General features: G+C 41.7%; 9 protein-coding genes across 9 annotated transcripts; 4 read left to right on the top strand and 5 right to left on the bottom strand.

The window, feature by feature from the left end:
* Positions 1–61: 61 nt before the first annotated feature.
* Positions 62–3,638, bottom strand: IL334_000284 (uncharacterized protein; the record flags this gene model as incomplete). The annotated part of the gene is made up of 8 exons (XM_062932068.1): positions 62–277; positions 373–606; positions 684–1,089; positions 1,143–2,586; positions 2,642–2,783; positions 2,841–3,119; positions 3,194–3,337; positions 3,435–3,638. 8 exons carry the CDS (start codon positions 3,636–3,638, stop codon positions 62–64), a joined length of 3,069 nt encoding a protein of 1,022 aa, XP_062788119.1.
* Positions 3,639–4,026: 388 nt separating this feature from the next.
* On the top strand, positions 4,027–6,656 carry IL334_000283 (uncharacterized protein; the record flags this gene model as incomplete). Its single annotated transcript, XM_062932067.1, has 12 exons — positions 4,027–4,111; positions 4,181–4,309; positions 4,366–4,442; positions 4,509–4,657; positions 4,768–5,071; positions 5,153–5,470; positions 5,530–5,678; positions 5,742–5,877; positions 5,932–6,168; positions 6,234–6,368; positions 6,424–6,496; positions 6,553–6,656. 12 exons carry the CDS (start codon positions 4,027–4,029, stop codon positions 6,654–6,656), a joined length of 1,896 nt encoding a protein of 631 aa, XP_062788118.1.
* Positions 6,657–7,116: 460 nt separating this feature from the next.
* Positions 7,117–9,564, top strand: IL334_000282 (uncharacterized protein; the record flags this gene model as incomplete). Its single annotated transcript, XM_062932066.1, has 4 exons — positions 7,117–8,685; positions 8,788–8,943; positions 9,022–9,132; positions 9,205–9,564. 4 exons carry the CDS (start codon positions 7,117–7,119, stop codon positions 9,562–9,564), a joined length of 2,196 nt encoding a protein of 731 aa, XP_062788117.1.
* Positions 9,565–9,933: 369 nt separating this feature from the next.
* IL334_000281 (isocitrate lyase) lies at positions 9,934–12,293 on the bottom strand (the record flags this gene model as incomplete). Its single annotated transcript, XM_062932065.1, has 9 exons — positions 9,934–10,018; positions 10,124–10,176; positions 10,260–10,397; positions 10,494–11,240; positions 11,308–11,420; positions 11,482–11,655; positions 11,756–11,871; positions 11,943–12,112; positions 12,234–12,293. The coding sequence occupies 9 exons, from the start codon at positions 12,291–12,293 to the stop codon at positions 9,934–9,936; spliced, it is 1,656 nt and encodes a 551-aa protein (XP_062788116.1).
* A 743-nt stretch (positions 12,294–13,036) lies between these two features.
* On the bottom strand, positions 13,037–13,679 carry IL334_000280 (uncharacterized protein; the record flags this gene model as incomplete). The annotated part of the gene is made up of 3 exons (XM_062932064.1): positions 13,037–13,063; positions 13,141–13,287; positions 13,542–13,679. 3 exons carry the CDS (start codon positions 13,677–13,679, stop codon positions 13,037–13,039), a joined length of 312 nt encoding a protein of 103 aa, XP_062788115.1.
* Positions 13,680–14,151: 472 nt separating this feature from the next.
* IL334_000279 (uncharacterized protein) lies at positions 14,152–16,871 on the bottom strand (the record flags this gene model as incomplete). Its single annotated transcript, XM_062932063.1, has 4 exons — positions 14,152–15,770; positions 15,834–16,000; positions 16,083–16,467; positions 16,619–16,871. 4 exons carry the CDS (start codon positions 16,869–16,871, stop codon positions 14,152–14,154), a joined length of 2,424 nt encoding a protein of 807 aa, XP_062788114.1.
* Positions 16,872–18,471: 1,600 nt separating this feature from the next.
* IL334_000278 (alpha,alpha-trehalose-phosphate synthase [UDP-forming] 1) lies at positions 18,472–21,092 on the bottom strand (the record flags this gene model as incomplete). The annotated part of the gene is made up of 11 exons (XM_062932062.1): positions 18,472–18,611; positions 18,672–18,723; positions 18,779–18,867; positions 18,922–19,030; positions 19,088–19,315; positions 19,394–19,712; positions 19,785–19,841; positions 19,904–20,438; positions 20,536–20,638; positions 20,703–20,786; positions 20,880–21,092. 11 exons carry the CDS (start codon positions 21,090–21,092, stop codon positions 18,472–18,474), a joined length of 1,929 nt encoding a protein of 642 aa, XP_062788113.1.
* Positions 21,093–23,126: 2,034 nt separating this feature from the next.
* On the top strand, positions 23,127–24,820 carry IL334_000277 (uncharacterized protein; the record flags this gene model as incomplete). Its single annotated transcript, XM_062932061.1, has 8 exons — positions 23,127–23,162; positions 23,263–23,608; positions 23,694–23,814; positions 23,918–24,069; positions 24,128–24,240; positions 24,349–24,424; positions 24,504–24,659; positions 24,747–24,820. The coding sequence occupies 8 exons, from the start codon at positions 23,127–23,129 to the stop codon at positions 24,818–24,820; spliced, it is 1,074 nt and encodes a 357-aa protein (XP_062788112.1).
* Positions 24,821–26,114: 1,294 nt separating this feature from the next.
* IL334_000276 (uncharacterized protein) lies at positions 26,115–27,681 on the top strand (the record flags this gene model as incomplete). The annotated part of the gene is made up of 5 exons (XM_062932060.1): positions 26,115–26,392; positions 26,491–26,611; positions 26,751–26,907; positions 26,969–27,133; positions 27,203–27,681. The coding sequence occupies 5 exons, from the start codon at positions 26,115–26,117 to the stop codon at positions 27,679–27,681; spliced, it is 1,200 nt and encodes a 399-aa protein (XP_062788111.1).
* Positions 27,682–27,738: the final 57 nt, after the last annotated feature.

The raw sequence follows: 27,738 nt of genomic DNA, 5'->3' as shown, positions 1-27,738 counted from the left end.
GTATCTTGTTTTTGAACAAGAGTGATTATGCATGTGAATTTCTTCAAATAGTCAACGTTCATCATCTATCTATACTAAAACCTCTTTCCTCGTTTATCAAGGTGGTAGAGGAATTGCTTCCACCACTCGTACCTTCCCTTTCAATCTTCTCAACAACTGTATCTCTTTTTTCACTACTGGCGAACAAAGCTCTTACTAGAGTGATCAGTTCATCTGAAGTGAAATCTACTAGAGAACCAGAATCGATAAGGTAGGTAATATCGACAAGGGATGCTTGCTAAATTGCGTTCACGATTCACGATTCACAACCAAAAGATATTAGCATGAGTAATCCAAACGAAAACGAAATCAAAGAAACAATTTGTGACTCACTAGTATCTCAGCAATATAACAGAATTTCAGCCAGCCATTGACGAATCTGACTACACCACCGTGATTTTCAAATAAACCTTCTAATGGATAGATCAGTTTAATCAAATCCGTTAATCTATGAGATTCAATTTCTGTTATATCGCCCAAATTCAAAATATCGTTTGTTATCTTAATTATGAGCGTGGTAAGCAAGTACGAGATCGTTTCAAGGTATTTCGAAGTAGGTAAGATTGGCTATCATAGCATTATCACTATATTCAGCTTCACCTCTTATTGTTTAATTTGCAAGTGGTAGAATGTGTCAAACATACCTTGACAACCCTTGATAAAGATTCAAGGTTATGTATTAAACCTTTAATTGATTTTTCAGCTTTTCTGAAGATTTTCTCTTCACTCGTTCCTTCCAATCCATCTAACTCCTCTAAAGAATCTATCAGACCTATCCGTTGAACTTCAAGTTGACTTTGGAATATATGATCGCCCAGAGCTTCCAATCTCTCTTTCTCCTCTTGCAGGTTCAGGCCGACCGCTAGAGACGAGATCAAGGTGGACAGATGCAAAGTATCGTTATATGCTTGCATCGATAAACTTGGTACATCACGTAGTTGATTTGCGAAATGAGTGGGTAATAGAGCTCGGTATAAGGTGAATACCTCTTTGATCGCTTCTATCAGAATAGGTTCAAGTGTCGATATGTCGAAAGCTGGCGAAGAAAGTCTATAACAGAGTCAGTTGCTGATGGATCAAGGTGCCGTCGCTAGCAAACTTACTTGGACGACTTCATGGCCTCTATTTCCGTCAAGACGCTCTTTGCTATTCCAAGGAGTGTCTCACAAGATGTTGAAACCAGGAAGTTCTCTCGTATCGTCGATTTCTCCTCGCGCATTTCCTTTCTTTTCTTCGATCGAGGAGGCTCCTTGACTTCTGGTCGTGCAGTCGAGGAGGAAGCTTGGGATGTGACTTTATTATTCGTGTCGTCATCCCAGCCCCAGCCATCATCACCACTGTTTTCTTTCGATTCTGGTAGAGGTATTGAAGTGATATTTACTTTTGGAGATGGAACTGGAGTGAGATGATTCGCCTTATTACTTGATGATCCATTTTGAGCTCTCGGATTCACAGGTTCAGCCCATGAATCATATTCATCTTCCTCATGTTTCACTTTGGCGACTTTCTTTCCTAATCTCTTAGCTTCTCTTGCTGGTTTAGCTGGTTTAGCTATTACTTGCGAATCTGTCAAGGATGTAACGTTAGATTCAGGTTCGGCGACTGAAGGAGGTTGTGATGGGGAAGGGGAAGGATCCAAATCCCACCCGTCCTCTTCTTCTTCTGCCCCTTCTTCATTCTTCGTTGGCGGGGTCATAGTTGCTTTTGGTGGACTAGAGGGTCCGGCCACAGAGGAAGACTCTTCGAAGCCCCATCCATCATCTTCCATAGTGACATCTTCCCGTGCTGCTGGTTTCTCAAGTGACTTGACTTTCTCCTTTTCAGGTGATACATCAAATCCCCATCCGAAACCATCTTCTCCATTTGTGGGTTCCTTGATTTCCGGTTCATCTATAGACATGGGTTCATCCACTTCCACCTCAATGTAGGTGATCACTTCTCTTTCTTTCCCCTTCGATTCATTCTCCCATCCTCCCCAGCCACTCAGGATCAATCGTCTGACTTCATCGGCGACAGCGTAACGACGTTGTTGAGCCCATGTCACTCCAGCGTCTCTTTCGAAAAACTTTGCAAGTACGCCTTGTTTCGAAAAGGTAGTCTCCACTTCTACTGCTTGTTGTATTATTGACAGCCAGCCTGATACTCCATCCAATGATGATGGAAGGGCAGGATGTATGAGTGAGTCGAGTATGGATTGGAATGCTGAAGTAGAAAGGGAAGATAGGAAAGTCTCTCTTTCAGGTAAAGAAGAAGATGATGGGAAAACGGTATCTGCAATAAAGTCGAGTGAGATTTTTATATCTTGTAAAGCGTCTATTGGGGATCGACTAGAAGAAGATGTTAATCGAAGAATTGATAATTTGTCGGTGGAAGATATTGATGCGCGATACGATGATGAGACGATTGGTTGAATTAGATCTTTCTGAAGTCTATTTGTGAGAGTTCGAAGCAATTCATCCAGCAAGGCAAGCTTTGATAATGCATTGTATATCTCCGCAATGGGATAATGGGTAGAGGTAGCTGATGAGAAATGTCGAGGTGGAGTCGCTGAGTGTAAACACATGAGCTGCATTCTCTCGAGCTAGGGAAAATCTTAACTTACTACGGGGATGTTGGAGTGCAATATGACTTTGAACGCTTAAGGAAGCTCCTTTACCATGAACGGGTGCAGAGAACGAGATAGCACTATTAAATCCATCTGTAATTTGTTCAATTACCATCGATTTCAAAAGTGATTCTTTCGCCTACAGAGGTGATTATCAGCTGCAGATCACACGAGGACGGATTGCCAATTAGCTTACCTGTATGGCAAGCATTAATTTTGTGCCTTGTAACACCTTTTCTCCTATTCGTTCATCTTCATCTTCGACCACCGTAAATCCTTTCTCGACGATCACTTGGTTCAAAACCCACTCATCAGCTGATCTAGCTGTCCAAACAGCTTCTTCGAATCTCTTGACTTTCTCCACACGTTTCGATAGAGTTTTAAGTGCTTTCACATGTGATTGAGCTGCTGAACGTGAAGATGAAGCTGAAAAATGTCGATTTAGGCTATCAATCAATGGAGGAAGGAATGATATCTATGAATAATCAGGGATAAGCTTCTGTTCCTGAAGCTCTACCGATTCGAGCAGAGAACGAAGAAGTAGCCTACTTTGGTATCAGAAGGATCTATCTCAGATTCTAGTTTGGACAGTTTAAATTGGACATTGGAAATATCAGAATGAAGGGATGTCGATAATTGTATTTGAGTGGATATTGAAGGGAAATTATTGATCAATAGATCATGTGTTTTTCTCTAATATCACCGATAGTCAACCAATCAATCAGTCAATAACATGCCAAGATCCCAAGATTATCATTCAAATCAGGAGGAGCTTCATGTTCTCACATACCTTATTTTCATTAACAGCGTTCTCTAGATTTTGTCTGACATCTTTCACTTGATTACCTGTAAACTTAGATTCGTTGTTGAGTAAAGGTTGGATTAAATCTAACACTGGATCTGAATCTGGATTTGGATCTGGATTATTCTCCGTTATTTTTGAAGAGATTTTATCTCCTCCTGATCTAGGAAGATGTTGAGGTACTGGAAACATCTCTTCCTAGACGCCTCCTAGTCAATTTCTGTATACTGGCTTACTACGAAATCAATGAATCAAGGTGGATAGATAGACTATTGTTAAATGTCATTTGATGAGAATGACACGCTCTTCGAAAGAATGGCAATAATAATCGTGATGTCATCATATTTCATTTTACGCAACCAACGTTTCAACAGCGAACGAAGTGGTTATTTTTGCTGGATTACTGGAAAAAGAAAACAATTCATATATGAACAGTTCTTCTTTCGCGTCGTTCAAAACAATCGAATTGTACCTGCCCATATAGTCTCAACATCTCGATCGCTCGTCCCAGGACTTCAGAGAAAATCAGGTACCCTGCATACTGTAGCAAACTAGACAGAACGGAGAAGAGTTAATCAAAATGGATGTCGACAAAATGTTTAAACTCCCTTCTTTGCCCGCTTCAGCGGGTCAAAAGAGGAAGATGCCTGATGCTCCCACTCCTGGTAAGTTTTCTTGACCTTTCTATACCGGGATCGATCAATGCTGATCATTGGCTCTGATGAAAATCTCAGAAATGCTCAAGAAGTATAAACCAGCTGAAGCTGAACCATCTCCCGAACCTCAACCTCTTCCTACGAATGGAAAGGGGAAAGGTAAAGCTGCAACTGTTGAAGAGGATGACGACGAATATGGCAACGAGGGTAAGCTTCCGATATGGCAGCGTTCGTCTCAAGGCTGAAGCTTACCTTGGTAATAGCCGACAGAGACATATACGATGGAAATGAGGATGATGAAGGAAGATTCTTTGGTGGAGGCTTGAATAATGAACAACAAGTCAGTCGACTTAACATATGCACTTCAGGGAGTCAAACTGTAGCTGACACTGGAAATGCGTAATAGCAAATCCTTGATATCTTTGATCAAGCGGGAGATGAAGAAGATGGACCTACACTTGATTTACCCGGACTCAGAAGACAATTAGGGAAATTCGAAAGGATAGTGACTAAGAATGCTGAAATGAGAGGAAAGTTTCCTGATGATCCTTCAAAGTGAGTCATCAAGCTGCTCATTGTGCAACGATATCCTTGAGGACAGCCTATTCAGAACAAGGGGAAAACAAAACTCACTTTTGATTGTTTATCGATCAACCATTGTGTAGATTTATCAATTCCGAATCAGATTTAGATGAAGCATTAAAACAATTCTTACCATTAACACAAAATCCCCCACTGTATTTTCCTGAATTAGTTAAATCTGGTGTCGTCGCCTTACTTACTAATTTGCTGTCACATGAGAATACGGATATAGCAGTTGACGTCGTTGAAGTGATAAGAGAATTGACGGATGAAGATGTCGGTGCTGAAGTTGATGATCTAGAAGAAGAAGAAGATGAAAACGAAGCTGGTGGAAGTGGGAAAGCATATAGAACAAGATTAGCCATGGGGGAATTCATCGATGAGTCGGTAAGTCCCTCCATTTGGAAAGATCCAAAAGATTTCAGGAGAAGGAGACCGATAGAATACTGACGACTTGTTTTTGTATAGCTCAATAATTCTCTTCTGGATTTATTGGTTTCAAATTTATCAAGATTGGATGAAGATGAAGAAACTGATTCTCAAGGTGTTTTCCAAATTCTCGGTGTCTTTGAAAATTTACTTTCTTTCATGCCTCCGTTATCGGAACAAATAGTTTCCGAAACGAATCTCTTGCCTTGGTTATTGAAGAGGATACAAAAGAAAGAATACGAATCAAACAAGCAATACGCAAGTGAAATTCTCGCTATCCTCTTACAAGATAACAGAGATATTATCCTCAAGTTGGGAGAATTGGATGGAATGGATACGCTACTACAAGCACTTTCAGTAAGCTAGCATATTCGGGTCTGAGTGAAGGAGCATCAGCTGACTCAGCCACATTGCAGCAATACCGTAAGAAAGATCCTGGAGATAGTGAAGAGATTGAATATATGGAAAATATCTTTGATGTCCTTTGCTCTGTATTGAGTCAACCCGAAATGAAGAAGGCTTTCGTGGATAGCGAAGGTGTCGAATTGATGGTCTTGATGATGAAGTGAGTATTCGTTTCTTCGTGTCAGATCTTGATGAGCTTCACTCTAATATGCTTTCTTTCCAGGGAGAAACTGCTCGCAAAGACTAGAGCCATCAAAGTGCTCGATTATGCATTACAAACGGAAGATGGGTCGGAAGGATGTGAAAAGTTCGTACAAGCTCTGGGCTTGAAGACCTTCTTCACCGCATTCATGGGCAAGGTAAGCCTGTCAAATCTGGGTTACGAGACTAAAGCTGACATATGAGAGTCGCAGGGCGAAGGCAAGAAGAAGAAGCTTAATGCCACCTCATCTTTCGAAGATGAAGAGCATTTGTTGGGAATACTAGTTTCATTGTTCACGAATCTGGGCTCAGATACACCGGAAAGAATACGACTGATTGCTAAATTCGTTGAAAGCGGATATGAGAAAGTGGACAGGCTACTAGAGATGCGTGAAGTTGCCGAAGGGAAATTGAAGGGTGTTGAAAAAGATATTATTATGGAGAGGAGGGTGAGCATCACTCGGATTCGATTTACCTTTTCGATCGTAGAGCTGAATCAAGTGAATGTGTATAGGTGATGGAATCTAACAAAGAAGAAATAACGGAAATCGAGGAAAGTGAATGGTATTTACGTAGAATGGATGCTGGTTTATCATCACTACAAAATGCAGATTACATTCTCGCGTGGGTGTGTATGGAGGATGATGGGGTAAGTGCATTAACCAAAAGTTGGGGTTACTTGGGCTGACGATGCATTATACTAGGCAATGACTCATGCTCGATTATTGCTTTCACGAAAAGACCAATCGTTCAAGAATGTCATTGCTGTTCTCACAGGTAAGCTAGCCATGCATCCTCAGACGAAGTCAGCTGACCAGATTCCGTCCTTGTAGAATTTAAAGATAATGTTGGAGACGATGAAGAGGAAGATGAAGAACCTAATGTGCAGAAGATGATTTTGGAGCAGTTGATAGCCTTTGTCGAAGGATTGGATTAAAGAAATCTACATGTCAATAATGACGATGCATTCTCATCATCTAATTACATGTCGACGGTGAAGGACGGCCGTAAGACATATATATATATGTTTCCCGCGTATCAATTACGATTGATTGTAATCATCCTGTTAACCGAAAAGGGTAAAATCGTATTGGTGACATTAGTGAATTTGTAATTGATTAGAAACCATTTGTAATCTGTTCTCCATTCTCTGTTTCTCAGCATCATGTATCATAAGATTATTCTATCGTCATGTTTACACAATTACCTATCAATTTCTTGTACTTTGTAATCAGATCATCCTTCTTTACTTTTCATCTCCCTCACTTAGGCTCGAGATCTTACAGCGCACGATACAGGTAACGAAGTGATGTTTATTATAAGACAAGACGTCTAGATAGCCAGTCCAACGCCTGATCGATAGGATCCGACGGCTTCTCCTATCTAGCTCGCTCAACATGTCAAAACCTAAACCTGGATTAGGTAAAGGATTGGTTCGTACATTCGCTGTATCACAATATCCACCTTCAACAAGTGTCATTACATTGGCACCTGTAATAGGACAATATGGATATGGTCATAGTCATGGTCATGGACATTCATACTCTTCTGCATCGTCAACTAAGAACACCACGGTAACAGGGGTGAAGGATAATAATGGGTGGCCAAATACTACAACATCATCATCATCATCGTCGTCGTCGTCGTCAACATCATCATACCTTTCTTTATTACCTACATGGGATCAATCTGATATAGTATTACCTTATATACCTTCATCAAGAATACGATTAAAATCTTCTTCTTCTCCTCCATCATCGTCTTCTTCTTCTTCTTCTTCTTCTTCTTCTTCTTCTTCTCCTGCTAGTGCACAATCTCGTTCAAGAAGGTATTCTTCAATATCTATCTCACCTTCAGCATTTCTAACTCCTCCAATACCGCCTTCGTTATTTTTCGAGAAATCATTATCATTCCACTCCCCTTCCCCCGCGCCTTCACCATCTCAATCTAGCTTAGAAGCATTATTGAGTCTGTTGGAAGTTTCTCCAAACTCGAATCCGAATCCAAATCCAATCGAAAATGGATTCAAGAATTCATCTTCTTTCGATAGTCTACCCCCGCCTCCACCACAGGACCCACCTTCATCACCTTCAAGAGGTTCAAGTCCATCCCATCCCGTCAAATCATTGAGATCGACTGAATCACACACAGTCTTATCACCCAATCCACTTTCTTCCTCAAACGCAGATACTGAAAATGGTCAATCGATATCTTCATTAACCTCCAATCCTCTCTTAGCTTTGAATGGCCATTTGTCAAATCAATCGACACATTCCAGTGAAACTGAAAATCAATCTGATATATCAACGTTTAATTCAACTTTAATATTTCATTTAGGTTGTTCAGGTTTAGCTAAAGAAAGAATACCAATACCTTCTTCTTCCAGAAAATCTTTGCGTTCCCCTACACCACCCAGACAAAGATCATTCCCATTACCACAAGTGGATATCCCACAAACTCTCAAATCAATAGGAGTGGGTGAAGATGCTTATTTCGCCAGATCAGATGGTCTTTGTATAGCAGATGGTGTAGGTGGCTGGGCAAGATCGACGAAAGGTTCAGCAGATGCAGGTAGATGGAGTAGATTGTTAACTCATTTCATCGAAGAAGAAGTCTCGGATTGGTGGAGTGGTAAAGAACATTATCTATCACCAGTCTCGAAATCAAAATCTCCATCACCGTCCCCATCGTCGAAATCAACCAAACCAGCATCTTCAAACGGAAAATCAAACGGTGAATCTTTACCCCAGAGCAAATCGGGTGAAAAACAAGGTTGGGCAAGAGAAGCATGGGAAGGTAAAGATGGCATGAGCATATCATCATCAGGCGGGACTGGTCATCAAAAAGGTGCCAACGGAAACAAGGACACCAAGCAACCGCGTGGTGAAAGAGAAAGACGACCTCTAGATCCAGTCGAGATCATGCAAAGGGGTTTTGAGAAATGTTTAGCTTGTGTATTGACCGAGGTGAGTCATCGATCGCACAAAACAGCATTCCACTTTTGTAGGGTTCAAATGACGAGACCAGTAGGTCACAGCTGACTTTCACTTTGATTTTGGTATCGATAGGGAATTCACGGATCATCAACCTGTCTTTTGGCTCTCCTTCACAACGCGACTTTACATATTGCCAATTTGGGCGATTGTTGTTTACTGTTGATCAGAAAAGGAGAAGTGGTATTTAGGACACAGGAGATGCAACATGCCTTCAATTTCCCTCTACAGGTGAGTGATTCTACATATAGAAGAACAGGTCAAGCACGCAGTAGGGATCTATGCTCATGCCTCATCTCCATCGAACAGGTCGGCACACATAGCAGAGATGAACCCATGAAAGATGCTCAAAGGTATGATATCGGAGTGAAAAAAGGCGACGTCGTTATATTAGGAAGTGACGGATTGATGGACAACCTGGTCAGTAACCAAACTTCACATCTTCCGTTACAACTGTTCATGTACTGATTAACCACTCACACTTTATCTCAGTTTGACGAAGACATATTGGAGATTGTTCTTCAGTTCACGTCGACTTCCTCTTCGTCTTCATCTACACCTCTGGGCTCCCCATCTTCCTCATCGTCATCTAAGGAACTGCATTCTACATTCCCACCATTCTCACCTCAACAGATTTCCGAAACGTTATGTAGAAGAGCAAGATCAGTCTCTGAATTGGTCACTGCGACTACACCTTTCATGTGTAAAGCGATTGAAGAAGGTATTGATTTCGTCGGAGGTAAAAAAGATGATATTTCAGTTATAGTGGGCGTAATAGGTGATAGAGAAGAAACGGTCTCCTCTTCATCCAACCAAGATCATGTTGGTGGTGGTCTGAAATTGCATTTGTAGGTAATTACCACGATGATCGTAAGGTTGACTAGACTAGACTCGTCTTTTCGTTCGTCTCCAAGAATGATGCAAAAATGTATTTACGGATCTTGTAGATTAGATATTATAAAACAGGAACTTGGTTGATTGTACGAACTATTTATATGTGTATGTATCTCATAGAGTACGGTCTACATGACACTTGCAGATCGTCACATTCCGTCAAAATCGACTCCTTACTGTCATCGGGTCATGGAACAACGATATACATGCTATCCTGAGGGATTCTCAGCTTATAAATTGTACAAGAAACGACTTGGAATTGGAGGACAATAAGGACAATTTTTCATACTTTGACCAATACACAATCAACGATATCATCTCATGGCCTTAAAGCTTGTGCAAAGCCTGCTTTGATTTTTCATCTCCGAATTGAGATTCTGTGACTCCTTTGCCCATGGCGGCTGTTGAAGAGCTAATTGAGCGAATGGAAATCAGAATCAGCATTTAACTACAGCCTCGACAAATCCTTCAGGTATCAGGTATGGCACTATAGGTTGGGATGAAGAAGATGACTTACACTCCACCTGTGACTGTCATCATCATGGAATCTGCGTAATCTGCTCCTGACCACTGAGGAAGTCACAAGACGATATCAGCTCAGGACACTCTACATGGAAAGGCAGCATGATTTATACAGACAGAGACAAGCTTACTTTTTGATGAGTCAATACATCACATCCAATCTCTCTTTCTTTCCTTTGAATTAATTCGACATATGCTTTCATACCTTCTTTAGCGAAAGCACTTGCGAATTTATCGTTGATATAAGCGTTGGAATGGAGACCGGCGAGCTATCGAGTTCCACAGAAATTCCACAAATTAGCATCGCACATCATCACATGCCACGAAAGTTGAAGCACGAAACATATTTTGGGTACAATACTAACCGTAATGAATTGGAATATGAAACCAAGTTTACCTAAACTCCAAACGAAATCTTTCATTTCCGTTTCACCTAAGCCTGCCGCATCCCAATTGAAACTTGGACTCAGGTTATAAGCTAGCCAATGACCTGGTCTTTCTTTGTGTACACCTTCAGCGAACTCTTTAGCTTGAGCATAAATTGGTGATTTAGTTTCCATCCACAATAAATCTGCGTAAGGAGCGAATGCTACAGCTCGATTAATGGCACATTGGGTACCACCTTGATATCTATAATAACCTTCTCTTGTTCTTGGTGTATCCCAATTCCAGTAAGGAGGATTCTTCAATCCGTATTTCTTGGTGGCTAATTGCAATGTACCGTTATGTGAAATATGAGCTGTACCCGATACAGCAGAAAGGAATTCTTTAATCTTGGATTGATCAACCCCTTGAGAAGATAATGCTTTAGCTAAGGTTTCAGGATAAAGTTGTAAATTCGCTTTTTTAGTCCACTCATCTTCTACTTGTTGCAATGCTTCTCCCGTTCTACCTTCAAGCTCGGCAGCGACCATGATTTCATTCAGCGAGATCAAGTCAGGATTTGTCGAACCAAGAATGAAAGAATGGTCTCGAGGATCAATGTTGGACGTAATTAAAGTGGCGGCTTCAGAGTCCGTTCGAGCTACAACAAGATTGGTTGTTCCCATGATATCACACTGGAATCGCATGGCTACGAGTCGGTTGATATGTTCGGAAATCGGTACAAGGACCTATGTGGTATTGTCGAATTAGCTTCTGCTTGAAAGGACACAACTCTGCGTCATAATTATGACTCACTTTTCCAGCCATATGACCACACTTTTTGGTACCGGGGGCTTGATCTTCGACGTGAATACCAGCTGCTCCAGATTCGACCATCATTTTAGTCAATTTCATGACGGCAGTTAGACCTGTGTATTGATAAGTCAGCTAGGGCCATGTAAAGTAAAATACTTTTCACTGTTAGCTCACCTCCATGACCTGTATCTGCATCAGCTACGATTGGACGTAGGTAGTCGATTGGAGGACCAAGTTGTTCGCCTCGCTGTAAAGCGGTTGTTCGAGTCCATCTTTGTTTACGATCATGGAATAACTGTGCCGTGAATAGTTGAGCTACCTTATTGGGCACAGTATTGGATGGATAATCTACCATAAAAATTTTAGCTTAAGATACATTGTCGTGAACAAACTGATGAAGACTATGGAGGACAGTGACTTTCGAAAAATGCTCATGGGCTGTACTCACCCGCAAGATCAGGTCCAGGTTCTAGAGAGCTTGAGGCGGTGGAAGAACATTGCCAACCTGATACATAAACAGTTTCAAGATGCTTTGCCATTTGAGTGAGCTGAACGGGGTCAAGGCTGTAATTCGGACATCATGTCAGTAATGTAATACTTCTCGCACCTTGAGTACAGGAAAATTAACAACTCACGCTCCGTAGGTGGCTGTACATCCACCACCTTCACCTCTTTTCTTAGCTTCGAGGATCTTCCAGAGCTTCTTCGCCAGTACGTCGGACGGGTATTGGACGGTCAGAGTACCTCGCTTGGAGACTACGTCTGCAGCGGAGAAAGGTCGATGTACTCGTGCGAAACGAGGTTGCTAGAGATATCGTCAGCCTTGTTGTCATCCCGAATACCTGTTGAGTATGAGATCTAGCTTGATAAAGGGAGATAGGAATCGGGAGACTAGGAGACTGGGAGACTTTCAAGCCCCTGCTCACTTTTTGAAACTCCTCCAGAGCTTTCACCTCTGCGTCAAAGATAGCTTGTTCAGAAGCCATGTTGATGTTGATGTTATTGTTGTTGTCGTTATTAATGCTGTCAACGGTATTGACGGAGGCGAGATATTTCCTGTTGAAATATACTTTTTATTGCAGGTGATGTATTATCGATGTGAGAGGAATCTGTCTTTCTTCTTCGTCCTGTCTCGTCTTTTATATATCAACTCATCTGAATCGCACTCGCTCATTCACTGTGAGAACATCCAGAGCATTAAGCATTAAGCTCACTCACTCACTCACCGTACAGAAGAGTTTTCAAGAGAAATTCGACGGTGACAGAGTGGTCATATTCGGTAAATCAATAACCGACGGATTTACTCGGCATATCTCGTAATAATGGGCGTTAACCGGTGAAACAAAATCCAGTACTAAAATCATTCAAAATAAATAAGTCATACAATAGGTGAGTTTGTGAAAGTCGGGTTTCGAGTCGATGCATGATGGAACAAGTAATGATCACAAGCTCACAAGCGAGAGTCCATGTTGAGGGCATACGAAGAGAAGATGCTATGTTTCAAGCAAGAAGTAAGGTAGTTTATTCGGGAATAGCGGAATTGTCAATATGTTTAGGAAGAAAGGTGAAACTCGTCGATCTGACAAACAGAATTATGGAAGATGAAATAGGCTGCATCCTGTCTACGCTTGCTGTAAAAAACTCTATCATCTTCCCCCTCAATGTACAGATACTTCAAGATCCTCCTCGTCTTCGCTAAGATGTGTCCAAATTTCGCATGGTCTCGAAATCACTTTTTGCTTTTACCAGCTTTCATCTATATAGCGTGAATCTCACGTCAGCTCAAACGCTAACTTTTAAACTAATTTCGACACTCTGGAAACCTTCACTCACAAGTAGCTTAGCATGATACTGACATCCGTAACCTGTTCTAGCGATCAACCTTTCGTTCCCTGAAGCTTTGATAGCTGGCCAAAGGTGGTTCTTGATTACTTCATCCATGATGGTTATTAATGCAGTATCTTCTTCGACTGACCATGGCTATTCAATGGTGTATTTCAATTCGAAGCAGAGATAGGAGATTGACAAGTGTAAGATGTATCCAACGGTGAAGGGAAGTAGAGTCGCCCAAGCATCGGGTGAAAGAAAGTGACATGAATCTCGTCAGCCCTTCTATTGTCACTGATACAGTATTTCTCAATATACGTGAAGTTTCTCGAGCATGCTTGTTTATTTGACATTCACAGTAGGTTTCGCCCACTTATTATCCAACCCTACTGGAACATGATACTCACAGTCTTAGTACCTTTTCCTTCTTTTTTGGGTGACTTTGTTTTTTTGATCAGAGGTTTCTCGTCAGCCGAGATGGAATCGTGAGGTGCTAAACTTGAATCCGTCGAAATGGGAGAAGAAAGTCTTTCTCTTTTAACCATCTTGGAAAAGGTCTGACTTTTAGCTGGGTTGAGAGGGTGCTTGAAATTAAAGGGGTATGTTGTAAGCAGGTGGATTGATTGTTGAAAAGTAAAGGAAAGAATGAAACAATGAGACAATGTAAAATCGAAACGTTCTTTTGCTTGTCATGTCGTGGTGAAGGGAACCAACTGTACATGTCAATTCGATTGAGGGACAGTGCGCATCAATAGTTCACTCTACCAGTCATACACCATCCTTTGGTGGCTTGCGTTTCAGTAATCTGAAGAGACTATCTCACTAAGATAATATTGCTGATCTGATGACATGTCCTTTTTTAAGTTGACAACAGCAGTTCAAGAGACGATCATATACATGAAATTATTACGCAGAGAGATACTGTCTATATGTATTGAGATTGAAATCTGAAAATTGAGAATGAACTTTGATCATTTATCGTGATACGCCCAACTGATTGCAAAGATTTGAATTTATCTATTTACCAAACCCACCTGCGCCAGCTCTCATAAATCTAGTTAAAACTTCTTGAGAATCTCTTTTTCTAGTTTCGGGATCTGTACTTGGATCCCAAACTCTTCCACTTTTAGCATTACCTGGACCTGAACCTGAACCTTGTTGAGGAAGATTTTTGAAATCGAATCCATACGTACCATTACCAGGTATCGTATTGTGAGTTGAAGATTCTGATGGTGGAGAATATGGTTTAGGTGTTGTATCTGAAGAAGATGAAGATGTAGTCATTTGCGGTTGACTTTGTGATTGAGGATAATTCACTCTGTTCGAATTCCTGTTAAGTGATCCAGATTGTGAGGGAATTGAAATCGTTTTCATTGCAGGTGATGATCCACCTCCAGGTACAACTTGAATTTTTTGATCTGTCATTCCAGATTTATCAGTCTGAGCAAATCGATCTCTGTAATTCTCGTTACTTGAATACTGCTGTGACTGCTGTTGCTGTTGCTGTTGCTGTTGTTGATATTCGAATTGACCTGAAGATTGCGATACTAATGGAGATTCAGATGATGAAATTTCTGAATCTGATTCATCACCTTCATCATCACCATCACCACTTGTATCGGTAACCGCACCATCATTCTTGATTGTTCCGAAATCGAAAGTACCTCCTCCTGGTCCTCCTTTGGGTGTACCAGGAACAGATTGTAATCCACCATGAGAAGTGACGGATTTAATGTCTTTAGCCATTCCGGAGATTCGTTTGACGTATTTACCAATCTGTGGGATATCATCCCATGCGTTGGTGTATGATGCCATTGCTTCTGCCATTGATCGAGGTTGAGATTGGCCAGAAGGTGATGAGTCTCCAGTAGGAGATCGATAATCAGGAGTTGCTTGTCGAACCAAGATGGTGGGTCTTTGATTATGAGAAGGAGGGGGTGTATCTCCTCGGGGGAAAACTCGACCAGCTGTAGGTCTGTGTTGTCCTTTTTGCTCCCAAGGGAAGACAGCATTCACATTCGATAGATTAGGAACCGTTCCGGTGAATTGCTTGTACCAATTATCATTGACCACACTGTCGGGCAAAGTAGGATACTGAGGTTCAGAATGATCTGAGGAGGCAGAGTAGTATGTTGATTGATCTTTATTAGGTTGTTCCCAAGCGTTATGGTAGATTGTGTCCATTTGGATTGACATTTCCGGTTTACCATGAGATGGAGGAGCATGATGGACGGCATCCCAAACTGCAGGTTGGTTGACTTGCTGTTGGAAAGTCTGAGGTGGAGGAGCAGCACTGAGAGGAGGAGATGAAAGAGCTGTAGGACTTTGACCGGCAGCAGAAGCGGCAGGTTTTGAGTAAGGTTTGGGCATAAGCAAATCCACTCGACCTTCAAGAGGTAAACTTGTGTATTGTCCAGTCTTCAACGATAGAACACCTTGAGCTGCTGCGGTTTTTAGTTCCTCGAGATTTAATCGATCTGAGGGTTGCTGAGGTACACCAGAGGCAGCACCTGATTGATTCCATGCAGCGATAGTTTCGGGAACAGCGAATCGTCTTGAAATATCCGGGGCATGAGCAGCGGTAGGTCGAACATGTGTGTCGTAGACATGATACCATCGATCGAGGAGAGCGGGATCTAATATTCATGATCAGTAACGTTGAACGAGATTGTTGATCAGCAGATTGAGCATCTGCTTACAGTCGTAAGACGGTTCTTTGCCTTTGACATTTGAGATTCCAGCTGGGCGTCCATTCAGGTTGGACCATGGCTTATTAGGACCTATGAAATGGACATTGCTGATTTTATGACCATATCGTTTGTACGCAGGAGCCCAAGTATATGCTGCGGAGGGAGTTACATTATATCTATCGATGGGTGTCAAGATAGCGTCAGCCGATGTCGTACTTGCGAATACCTAACAGCATTCGGTTCAATCAATTAACTCACGTAAAAGGTAATCTATTCCATTGATCACCACCACCTTCTTCACTGAACCATTCATTTAATAAACCTTGATCTGCACCATCAAAACTTCCATTACCAACTTCATTTTCTCTAAAAATACCATCATCACCTTCACCACTTTTGAGTATACCTTTTAATCCTACCCAATCTGATTCACGAGGTCTGATGACCATGACACCTGAATTGAAACAATCTGGCCATCCAGTATCGGGACATGCAGAAAGCACATGAGGGGAAGTACTGGTGAACAAGTGAGAAAGCGGTCGAAGGGGTAATACATCCGCATCAAGGTAGATCAATGTGGAAAAGAAAGGATGAAGTCTGAAAAGATGTAATTTCGTCAAAGCGAAATTCAGGTCGGGTCGACCTATATTGCTCTGTCAGCTTACCACTCAAACAGAGGAGATTTAGCAGGTCTTTTCAATGGAAAAACCAAGTGAATCCAAATCTTTAGAAACATCATACGAAAAGATAGGAAATTGGGGCACGCAATCCAGCGAAAGATAGCATCAACTTACCCATAAGATCTAAGCCTTGTTGACCTGCTTTTCCACTTCCAATAGGTTCGACACCTATGACCAAATCGAAACCTGCTTTTCTCAATTCACCTATGGTTTTCGCATCTACGGTCTCTGGAGTGACCAGACATACGATCTTGAAATCTCGTGGAGCAGGATGGAGTGAGATGAGAGAATGGAGGAGTACGAGGGCTCCGGGGAGGTATGAGGGTGTGGTGAGAAGAGTGACGAATGCGTTGGGTAATGATGCCATTTTGCCTTCAGAATTCGGTATAAGATCGAGGGGATAGTATTGGGAGTAAAAGTAATGATTCGTTCAATGAAGAGGTCGCTGTGAGTGAAGTGAGGTTTCGTTTTTCTTTCGTAGAAAAGGAACTGTGCACAGCTGAAATTTTAGCTACAGGACAGAAACGGTCGCTTTGCGTTAGTAGGTTACTTCAAGCTTGTTTAGAGGAACGAAATTCAGATGGAACGGTCGAAGCACAAAGTAAAGAGTGATAGAGCAACTGTAAAAAGCAGAGGGAGGTGGAAAGCGTTACAAAGTTTTGAGTTTCAGATTGAGGAGATGAGACATTCATTTCGTCATAATCAGTTCATGGAAAAAAGCAAAACTCAAAAGACATATGTTAAATCCCAAAACTCACCTATACGTTGAATTCACTCAGACCACAAAACAAAGAACTTTTATGATGTCGTCCGTTTCCACTGCGCAATCTACTTTCACTTGTAACAATCAAATCAACACCAAGATGATTCTCCTATCTCTCAGACTCCAAACTGTTGATGGGACCGGAGATATTCGTGATTGAGATGAAGGAAAGCAGAAGTGTATTAGGGACAGGAAAGAAGAAGAAGAAGTTATATAAATCAAGACGACCTGAGATAGATATGGGATCTGAATAAATAAATTTAGCTCCAACAATCTACAGTAACTACCACCAACGGGAGAAAGTGTGTGTACCTTTCTTTCCTTTATATAATTAGTTAGCTTCTCTTTCGTTTGATTGGAGTACCGCTACTTATATATTTAGAGTACGACTGTTTATTTTCTATTGCAAGATACAAGTTATCTCGTAAACCATTCCCTTTCTTTCCTCTCAAGTGTCATATTCTGTGCCGTTATTATGCAGTGTTAGTAGCGAGTGGTATGGCATGTGGGAATTTAGTCAGGTTCAACTGCATTCGAATTCCCTTAATTTACATGGAATCCCTTATCATGATCCTTTTATATATATATGTAAGTAAATTGGGGGGAAAACCATCGTGATGTTATGGAGAACAACGTTCAAAGTCCAGCACTCTTGTTTCAATACATAACCTTATGGACTTGGCTCGACTTTGAGTTCCTATGTATACGATGTACTGAAGATCCTTTGCTCAGTCTGATGTCTGATAAGAACATTCCCTGTGTAGCATCAATCCCCCCACCCCTCATGGATACGAAATAAACCTCGGAATAACCCATTCAGCTACTCCGTAATCCCGTAATCATACCATCCGTTGCTCCTCAGGGGCTTTCCGAGGTGATCTTCATTCACCATAATTGGGGAGTGTGGGGCCAATTCTTGGGGATTGACACCTCGCATACCTGCTGCGCACGACACCAAAACAAGAGTTTCCATCCATGCATCCAACAGATACATTATCGCTCATGCAACGGTGATATGGAATTGGACTGATTGAATAGAGATATCATCATTCATAACCATATAAACATATTCTCCAAAAATGTGATTCGTTATTTATAGAAAGAATATTAAACGATCGTTCTCAGCCATACTTCAAACCCGACTTTCCGGTTCACTTGTCTGTTTCGTTTTTCGTTCTTGCATAATCGTAACCAACAACCTTCTTTAAGCAGTTGGGGCATTTACACTAGCTTGACTAGCTCTTCTTCTGATGCTGGCTTTTGAACTTGTTCGACTTAAACTACGAGAAGCTTTTCGGCCGGGTCCAGCAGGTCCAGCAGGAGGTAATCCAGATAATCGAGTTACTGAATTCGACTCTCAGGATTAGCAAGGTTCCCGACCTCTCCTTGGAGACATTGACTTACATTCGTTGACAAACGATACACCCCAGGCTTCAGCGGTGTACTTGCTAACATACTATACAGGGCTGTCAGTCTGTGTGAACAGTCCTCAAATCTAAACAATAACTTACACTGAACAATTTCTGCCAGTTGGACTCTCTTTGTTCAGGTCCCATCTCGAGTGCGAGATGTATAGCATCAGCGGTAGATTGCACATCCCCTGGATCAAAAAGTCAGTCACGGTAGTCGTGGGAAAAGGCATCGAATGACGTACAAGGGTTGATGAGGATACTACCGTTCAAAGACTGAGCAGCACCTGCGAATTCTGAGAGAACCATAGAACCATGTCGTTTGGATTGAGAAGAGATATACTCATACGCGACCTAATAATGGATTTCAAGTTAGCTCGGCTAACACAGGTTAGAAAAAAGGTCACTGACCAAATTCATACCATCTCTGGTTGAGGTAACCAAACAAGCATCGGCCAAAGCGTACATAGCGGTGAGTTCTTCGAATGGTACTGATTTGTGAAGATAGTGAATAGGCATAAATTCGACAGTACCGAATCGACCGTTGATTCTTCCAACAAGTTCATTGACACATGCTCGAAGATTCTGATACTCTTCTACATCTTGTCGGGATGGAATTGCCAATTGGACAAGTACAACCTATGCAGTGTACCAGTATTAGCGACATCTCGTTCATCACTTGCACTCGAGAGAATACGAGAAAGAGCTTTGACTCACCTTACCGATCCATTCTGGATGCTGAGTCAAAAACACTTCCAAAGCATGCAATTTTTGAGGAATACCTTTGATGTAATCTAATCTATCAACACCGATGATAACTTTACAACCTTTGAATCTGTTCTCCAGAGCTTGAAGCCTAGTTTGAACTTTTTCTTTCTGTAACCCTTCCACGAATTGCATTGGTTCGATACCAATTGGATAAGTTCCGACTTGCGCATAACGACCTTCGAATTCGATACCGTTTGGTTGAGTTTGCAAGCCGAGGATTCGGGTACAAGACGATAAGAAGTGTCGAGCGTAGTCATATGTGTGGAAACTAGTATAACAGCAAATTTTAGCCCGGATGGCTTGTATGAAGACAATGCTAAAATACGAAAAGCTGACTTACCCAATGAGATCACATTGAAGTACACCGAGTAGAATTTCTCTTCGAACGGGAAGTACTCTATGTTCAAATGTTTAGCGAAACTTAGAACTCCGTCAGATAGTATGAAGTCCTAGGCTCACCGATAGATTTCACTTGAAGGGAATGGAGTATGTAAGAAGAAACCAATTCTGATACCATCTTTACCTTTTTCTTTAGCTACCATCTCTTGTTTTTGGAAAGTCGATAACCCTCTTGGGAAATGGGGTCTTTTACCACCTCTTTCTTTCATTTTCAAAGGTCCACCTTCTTCTTCCACGTCATCCAACATCTCTACACCTTCATCTGTTTCTCCGTCAACGGGAGTAGCTACTCCTGGTTGCATGCCCAAAACATCTTTGACAACTTCATCGTCTACACCTTCTTTGACTCTACCTAATTCTTTTCGAACCATTTCACCTTGAGCTGATTCGCCTGAAATCATAGATCTCAACAACATGGGTAATAACATCAAATGGTAATCTTGTACCCAAACCATATCTCCAGATTGACACATGTGAGAAACGACTTCTGCGAATCTCATATTGGCTTCTCGATAAGCTAACCAATGAGCGGCATCAAAATTCATCTCTCCGGGGTGGTAGTGAAACAAAGGCCATAAGATGGAGTTGGAGAAACCTATGGTCCAACAAGGTATCAGCTACCAATTCCGTATGCTTGCAAAGTCATATGAGGTGCAATGAGGGGAACGAATGTACATTGGGAAAAAGCTCACCGTTGTAATGTCGGTCAGCCAATTCATCAGAGAGATATACTGGAACACAGTTGTATTCATCAAGTAATCTCTTGTTGACGATTTCTCTGTCTGCCATTGGGATCTACAAGCATTTTAATCAAGATAAGAGCGTGTTCTAAAAAGAGAAGGGATTATAGGTCACTTACATCTTTACCTGGCCAACCAATCCATTGGAAACTCATGGTCTTCTTACATCCACTAAGAGCAGACACCAATCCACCCGAGGACATCTGAGCCCGTATGTTAGCTTTGTCATCTAGCCAGTGATGCACTGTCGGGGGTTATGTAGCCACATACGATGGAATGCGGAGTGAAAGGCTCACCTTGAAATGATATTCTCCTTTATCATCTTTACTGATAGTTACAGGTAACCTATTAGAGACAACGATCAAACGTTGATCTTTACTGGTTTCCAATTGAGGTGAACCGCTGTCGTTTGGTTTAGGTTGATTAGGCATTTGTGAGAATGAAGGTTGAGTAGGTGAAGAAATATGATTTGATGTGTATGGTGAACCTGGAGCAGCAGGAGGTGACATTTCCTACTAGAATTGAATTAAAGTAAAGTCAATTATCTTCTTCCTTTTTTGATACGTGATTGAAGTGTTGCCAAGTTTTGGAAGCGGAGGATATGCTTCCTTTGTGTATGAACACGTAATAGTGTTGTATAATTGTATTGAATCAGAAATGAAATGCTATGTAGCTATGTCAACTGAAGATGAAGGATGTATATAGAAATGATGAAACACAAACGTTTTGGAATTTTGGCTACTACGTTAAACATTTTCTGGAATGGTTGAATTATGATTATTTTTATTTTAACCCTCAGTTGGTGCAAGGGAATACACTCGAGTACTTGCCACTCTGACGTCAAAAACATAAGGAAAAAGACAAGGAAAACCCCTGGAATTCACTTTTGGTTTTCTCTACCTTTTCCCCCGTCATTATGCCTTGTCAACACTACGCAGCATCCTTATCTCATAAATATACTACCCAACACATGCATACAGCCGTCAGATAGATACCACTCAATTACTACTCGTGTGTCAATGCATGAGGAAGAGGTGAGTAGCTGAGCTGTAGGGAAGCAATCACAGAACAAGTTATAAGTCATTGAGAAGGACCTCCGTGCAAGCCGATAAACGGAATTCAACGGACTTAGGAAAACACTAGTAAAATAGAAATTAGAAATGATGCGTAACTTAAGGTCCGGACCGAATTATCTCTCACTTCCTCCCCCAACAACGGACAATGGGTGAGAAGTTCTCGGGTTCGTCCGAAAGATTGATGCAGACAGCTCATCAAAGTACTGGGACGAATGCCAGATCTTACTCTCGAATCTTCCTGGATATAGACAATCTAATAATTGCATATGGGAAGGTTGGTTGCTGTGACCTCTGATAATTGGTGAAATGGAAAACACCCAATTGATACCCACCCTTAACTAAGGCACTGAACAGGACGTCATTGACAAGTGCCTCTCACTAACAACTAAAGGTGTTCTGGACTTTTTTGGTGACTGCGCTACAAGACAGAACGATCCTTCTACTCAATGGAGGATCGATTGTTTGTCTATTTTTTTGGTATTTCGTGGTGACTGGGAATTCTGGTATTGTCCTTGAGTATGAGGAGTTTGTGCTTGCTCTCTGAGGTATTTTAAAAGACGCTTGTATGCCACTCTCCCATCGGAATGAATACGTTGAATAGGTGGAGGTCAAAAAGAAAAGTGGAGGGGATTTTGTGAAGTGGAGGGTGGAGGTTAAACACTTGCACTCATTCTGGCCACAAGAGCCATGTTTTCGTGCATTGTGGGAACTATCATTCTTGCCAATTACAGGATGAAGATCCTCTGGGAAGACCGCCAGTTGCGCTTCGAAACTTGGTTGTATTGGATTTGACGGATATCACTTAAAAGGTGTAACAGGGAAAAGCTTAATCGACTGGGATGTTGAGTTCCTTATAACAAGGGAATGATGTTATTCAAGGACATCTGAGATTGATACAGTAGTAAAGTGTCTTTTCCGTGCTATGAAATCGTAAATTCATGACTTGAGAGTCTCATGGCCTCAGTAAACGTATTGGACCATGTTCAGAGGCATAGAGAGATTGCTAACTGATGTATTTTCCTCCTCCACATCCGTAAAATCCTTGGCCATGTCAGTGAAATGAGTCTGACATCCTGTCAGTCGTTTGCTTCACCTAACCACTCAATTTGATTGCTCATCTACATGCTTCAAGATTCAGATTACTCTTTATGACCACAAATAAGCTTGATAGCCTTTAGAATACGCATGTACATGATGGAGGTGTGAATCTTCCGCAGAAATAGCTCGGTGGAGGCGCACCGTTCAGGTGGAGGAAATGTGGAGGATTTTGGAGGTAGAATCGTAGAAACACGAGTATGGATTCACATTCTGGGTATATATATAAAGGGACTTGAGAAGGATGATAGATCCCTTGTCTACCAGAATATACTGATAATTGCTCTGCTGTGCACTGTATTCAAAGCGATTCAATCAGATCACTCAATACACGCTTCCGGAGACTTATATCGTTACAATAAACCAACAACAATGCCCACCGTCTTATTAACCGGAATCACTGGATTCGTGAGTCTCCCTGTCCTCTCAAGGAGTTCTCCAATAGGAATGAGATGACATTCCTTTGGACTTATGCTGATATTCTGTATATTTTGAAATTTGAGTGTAGCTCGCAGCTCACGTAGCTGAAACTTTCCTTCGAAACGGATGGACAGTTCGAGGAACATTACGATCATCTTCCAAAGAAAAAGATGTTTTATCCATACCGGAATATCAACCATATATCAAAAACGGTCAATTAGAGTTATACGTTACTGGCTCATTAGAAAATGGAGATTATGAAAAAGCGATTAAAGGTGTAGACGCAGTTGTACACACTGCTTCACCTGTTGAGTTTGGTGATGACGATTTTAAAGAAAGTCATTTAGCTCCTGCTCTGAATGGAACTACAAGTGTTCTTCAAGCTGCGTCCAAAGAAAAAACAGTCAAATCCGTTGTAGTCACTGGAACTTATGGTAAGTCTACACTTATCTATTGAACGCTTACAGTGAATCCAATCCGTTCATCGCTGATGTACTGGATTTTGATATCGTCAAATAGGCTCGATAGGTGATCATAGACATCATCCTCATACCCAAAAAGGTTTGATACTAGATGAGAACGATTGGAACCCTTATACGATCGAACAAATGGATAAAATCGTTGAAACGAAGGAGAACGAGTAAGTTGATTATCTCCATTTTGTCACATGAAGACACAGAGTCTTCATGATTGTGACACCATGTAGCCCACTTTGCACGCTGATTGACAACTTTGTGTCATAGTAACCCAACATTTCCACCTGGAGTCTTGTTCTATATGGCGTCGAAAAAATACGCCGAATTGGCAGCTTGGGAAACCCAAAAGAAAGCTCAAGAACAAGGTTCCAACTGGTCTTTAGCAGTGATCAACTGCGTCATGATCTTTGGTCCACCTAGTTAGTGATTATACCTTTCATTAAAAACATCGAAGCTGATTCTCTCATTGTTGGAAAGTCCAACCTCTCACCTCACTTAGTCAAGGAGGTATGTCAACTGAAGTGATTTACGCTTTGGCAAAAGGAAAAGATCAACCTATCCAGCCTACATTGTTCACTCATTATGTCGATGTGAGTATAAAGAACCTCTCCTTGATCATTTGACACCAAAGTCGGCCCATTCGTATGACACGATTGTCAGTAGCAGATGGCTGATTATCCAATTTGTCAATTACGTAGGTACGCGACGCTGCTGAAGCGCACTATCAAGCTGTCGTCAGACAAGCACAAGGACGATTCGTCACTTCTGCAGGTCGTGAGTCCTGTCTTCCGCTACTCGATCTCCTCGACTAAGTTCAGCACGTAAGGGGCTAATAGGATTGTCCAATGTATAGCTTACGACTATCAAGAATTCGCTGATCGAGCAAGAGAGATTTTCCCAGATCAGAAAGACAGGTTCTCACTTGGTACACCTGGGCAATACGCTTACATCGATCCTGGAACTTACACACTAAAGAATGATAAGATCAAGCAAGAACTTGGTGTTCAATGTACGTTCGAGTATCCTTGAATCCTAGACCAGACTTGAAGTAATCATGAAGTCTACCAAAAACTGATGTACGAGATATGCTTTGCAGTCCGTCCTAAAGAAGAGACTATCAAAGACGCTTTTACTAGATTCTTTGAACTTGAGAAGAAGGGATTAAATTAATTGCTTGAACTCAGACCAGGGTGTTGCTAGACTAGCCCTATAATCGACGAGAATGATGGTTCTTTGTTCAGATTTATCGTATGAATTGGTATCATCTCGACAAAGCGATCGTGGTAGCAATGGAAATGTATCTGTACGATCTCAGGGCCATAATTCCGACAGTCATAATCATCTGTGTGTCTGATTCATCTGGGAGACTTGAACATAATTGCCCGTGGTGACCCAAAAGGATTGCGTTATGTCCTATACGTCCGCTTACCTGGATCCCTGGATCTATAAATAATATGTCCGCACCAACCATCGCAATAGGGGATTTAAAAGGGGATCTGATCAGAAAATGCAGAAAACGTTGCGTGTCTTTTTTTCAGTGAGATGAAACTCTATCTGATCATTGCTGAGTTTTGAGATTTGAGAGTTAGTCGCTGTATCGTGATCTTACTTTCAGCTGAACAACGATGGCGTGATCTTTGATGCGAGAGAGGTAGCTTGATCCAGTGACCCACTCGCGCTCCAGCTTGAGAATGAGACATGCAGGTGTGTTCGATATTCTACGATAAGGCAAGCTTTAGTCAGATCCGCAATTGACATGCCGCTTCGGCCAACCATTTATTTCATGAAAGAGGGAGGAACGGCGTAAACACCGCCCTGATCCAGACTGATGACAGCCGTGGGGTGGGTTAAAAGTATGAAATAAGCTGGGAAAAAAAGAAAAGGTTTTTTACCCTGAAACATTACATCGGATTACTCGCAAGTAACATGTCTTATCGTGCGGGATCACATCTCGCTTTTTTTTTTCCAAGATTTGAAACATAATTCTTGTTTACTCTCTCTGTACACTCTGTACTCGATGAAGGTAGATGATTAGTATAACATAAAAACTAACGTCTATAGCGTTATGTCAATGCGGTGTGTGTGGAACTAAATATGTATAGCGTCCACAGATACGAGATGCTATGCCCAAAAGCACAAAAAGCATTGTCCTTCTCTCTTTTCTCTTCTTTTCATCTTCATTCTCGAACTACGTCAACATACCATTTCCTTTCATTCTCCCTTCTTAATCAGAAGCTCACCACCGCTTTCTTCTTTCTATAAGCACCCACGCCTTGACAGGTAACCCGACACTTTATAATATTCTATCACATCCCTCTCGTCTCATTTTACACCTCTAGCGTATTTCTCATATTCACATCGCATATATATTCATAGAATACTGATCTAATCAATCTATAATCCAACGATTCAAACCTAACCACACCAAAAGCCATACATCAAAGCATCAAATACCGTATTCGAGATGTTTTCTAGAACCGCATGCTTATCCCTCTTATCACTTCTCCCAGCTATCTCAGCCCAATACACAGCTACTTACTATGTTGGTGCATTACCTGATTCTTCAGAAGAAGGTCAATCGGGAACAAACGCATGTGGAACCACGTCTTCTCAAGATTCAAAATGTCAAAATGTATACATCAACGCTGTGGACGATTTCTGTCTTTGGGGTCCACCAGATACTCATTCTGAAGAAGGTGATGGTACTTCTAAGATTGGAAATGTGGAACAAATCGTAGTTTCGTAAGTCAATCTTTTCACACACTTTTCTATCTTCCTCTTTCCCATTTATTGTATCGTATCCCAGTTCTCCGTGAGCTGACGAGATATTGGTCCCACAGATATTGCCTTAAGGATGGTTATGGTACTAGACTTATCCCTCAAGGTACTATATCAGGAGCTCATTTCGTCAAAGTTCAATCGGACAAAGTATCCTATGTTCAAGTGACCGGTAATGGAGATGTAAGTTTTGTTTATGGATTTTTTTCCAGTTGTTGCCGTTAAGGTGCCGTTATCAATCCCCCCACAATCTATCTACCATCACCATCAATCTCCGATCGATCGAATCGGGTCATCATGCTGACGAGATCATGTTATACAGTTGACCAAACTACTCATTCCTGCTGGTGATGAGGGTGGTGAACTCGATCCTCACTCTTGGACCGGTTTAGGTAACCCTCAAGGTGGTTTGGTATTCTCCAATGCTTTCTCAGGAAGTTACGAGCAAACTCACGAATGGACAAGTTTCATGTCGTCAAGTAAGTGAATCCTCCTTCCGAGTGGAATCCTTGTGAGAGCTGACGGATCTTTGCTGTTTAGACGAGTTCTGTATTCGAGCTTGTCGAGATGGACCTAATGCCGCTGCGTACTGTCAGCACATCTACGACGTGCTGTCATGTTCATTCACTATTCCCGGTGACATGGGAGATGGTTACGACGAATGTTTAGGTGAACCTACCGATGAAGCTCCAGGTGTATACAATGGTAGGTCACTCTCTTGCCTTTACATTATTCCGTATCCTCGCTGACTGCTCTCTGGTAACTCAATGACAGGTGTAACGTTCCATCAAGATGATCCTACCACGCCAGCACCTCATCCCGCTGGTGCTACTTCCCAATGCACACCATACAACACCATCGGAGGCGGAAGTGCCAATCTTAACGCTGTTACTCAGTTGGCTTCTGCACCCGCATCAACATCTGCTTCTGCTTCGATGACAGGATCAGCCTCAGCCTCAACATCCACATCAGCATCAGCATCATCATCCAATTCTTCTTCCATCATTTCCTCGAGCTCAGCTTCCAATTCCTCTTCCGCAGCCTCATCCTCAGCTTCAGCCTCTTCCACTTCCAGCTCGATAAGCTCAGCCAGATCAACCATCACCTCATCAGCTACCTCCAGAGCAGCTACGAATGCAGCCGCAGCTAGTGCCTCCGCTTCCGCTTCTTCCGTAAATTCAGGAGCAGAAAAAATAGTCATCCCATCTGTTGCTATAGCAGCTATTCTAGGAGCTGTCGTCCTTCTCTTTTAGGACATCAAGGGCTCAGTTTCTTTTGGTATTTTCCTGTTTATGTTCAGAATGGACAAC

This window comes from Kwoniella shivajii, chromosome 1 (assembly GCF_035658355.1).
Source record: "Kwoniella shivajii chromosome 1, complete sequence".
NCBI classification, from domain to species: domain Eukaryota; kingdom Fungi; phylum Basidiomycota; class Tremellomycetes; order Tremellales; family Cryptococcaceae; genus Kwoniella; species Kwoniella shivajii.
Note: the sequence above shows the minus strand (reverse complement) of the source record. Positions and strands in the feature narration are given on the sequence as shown.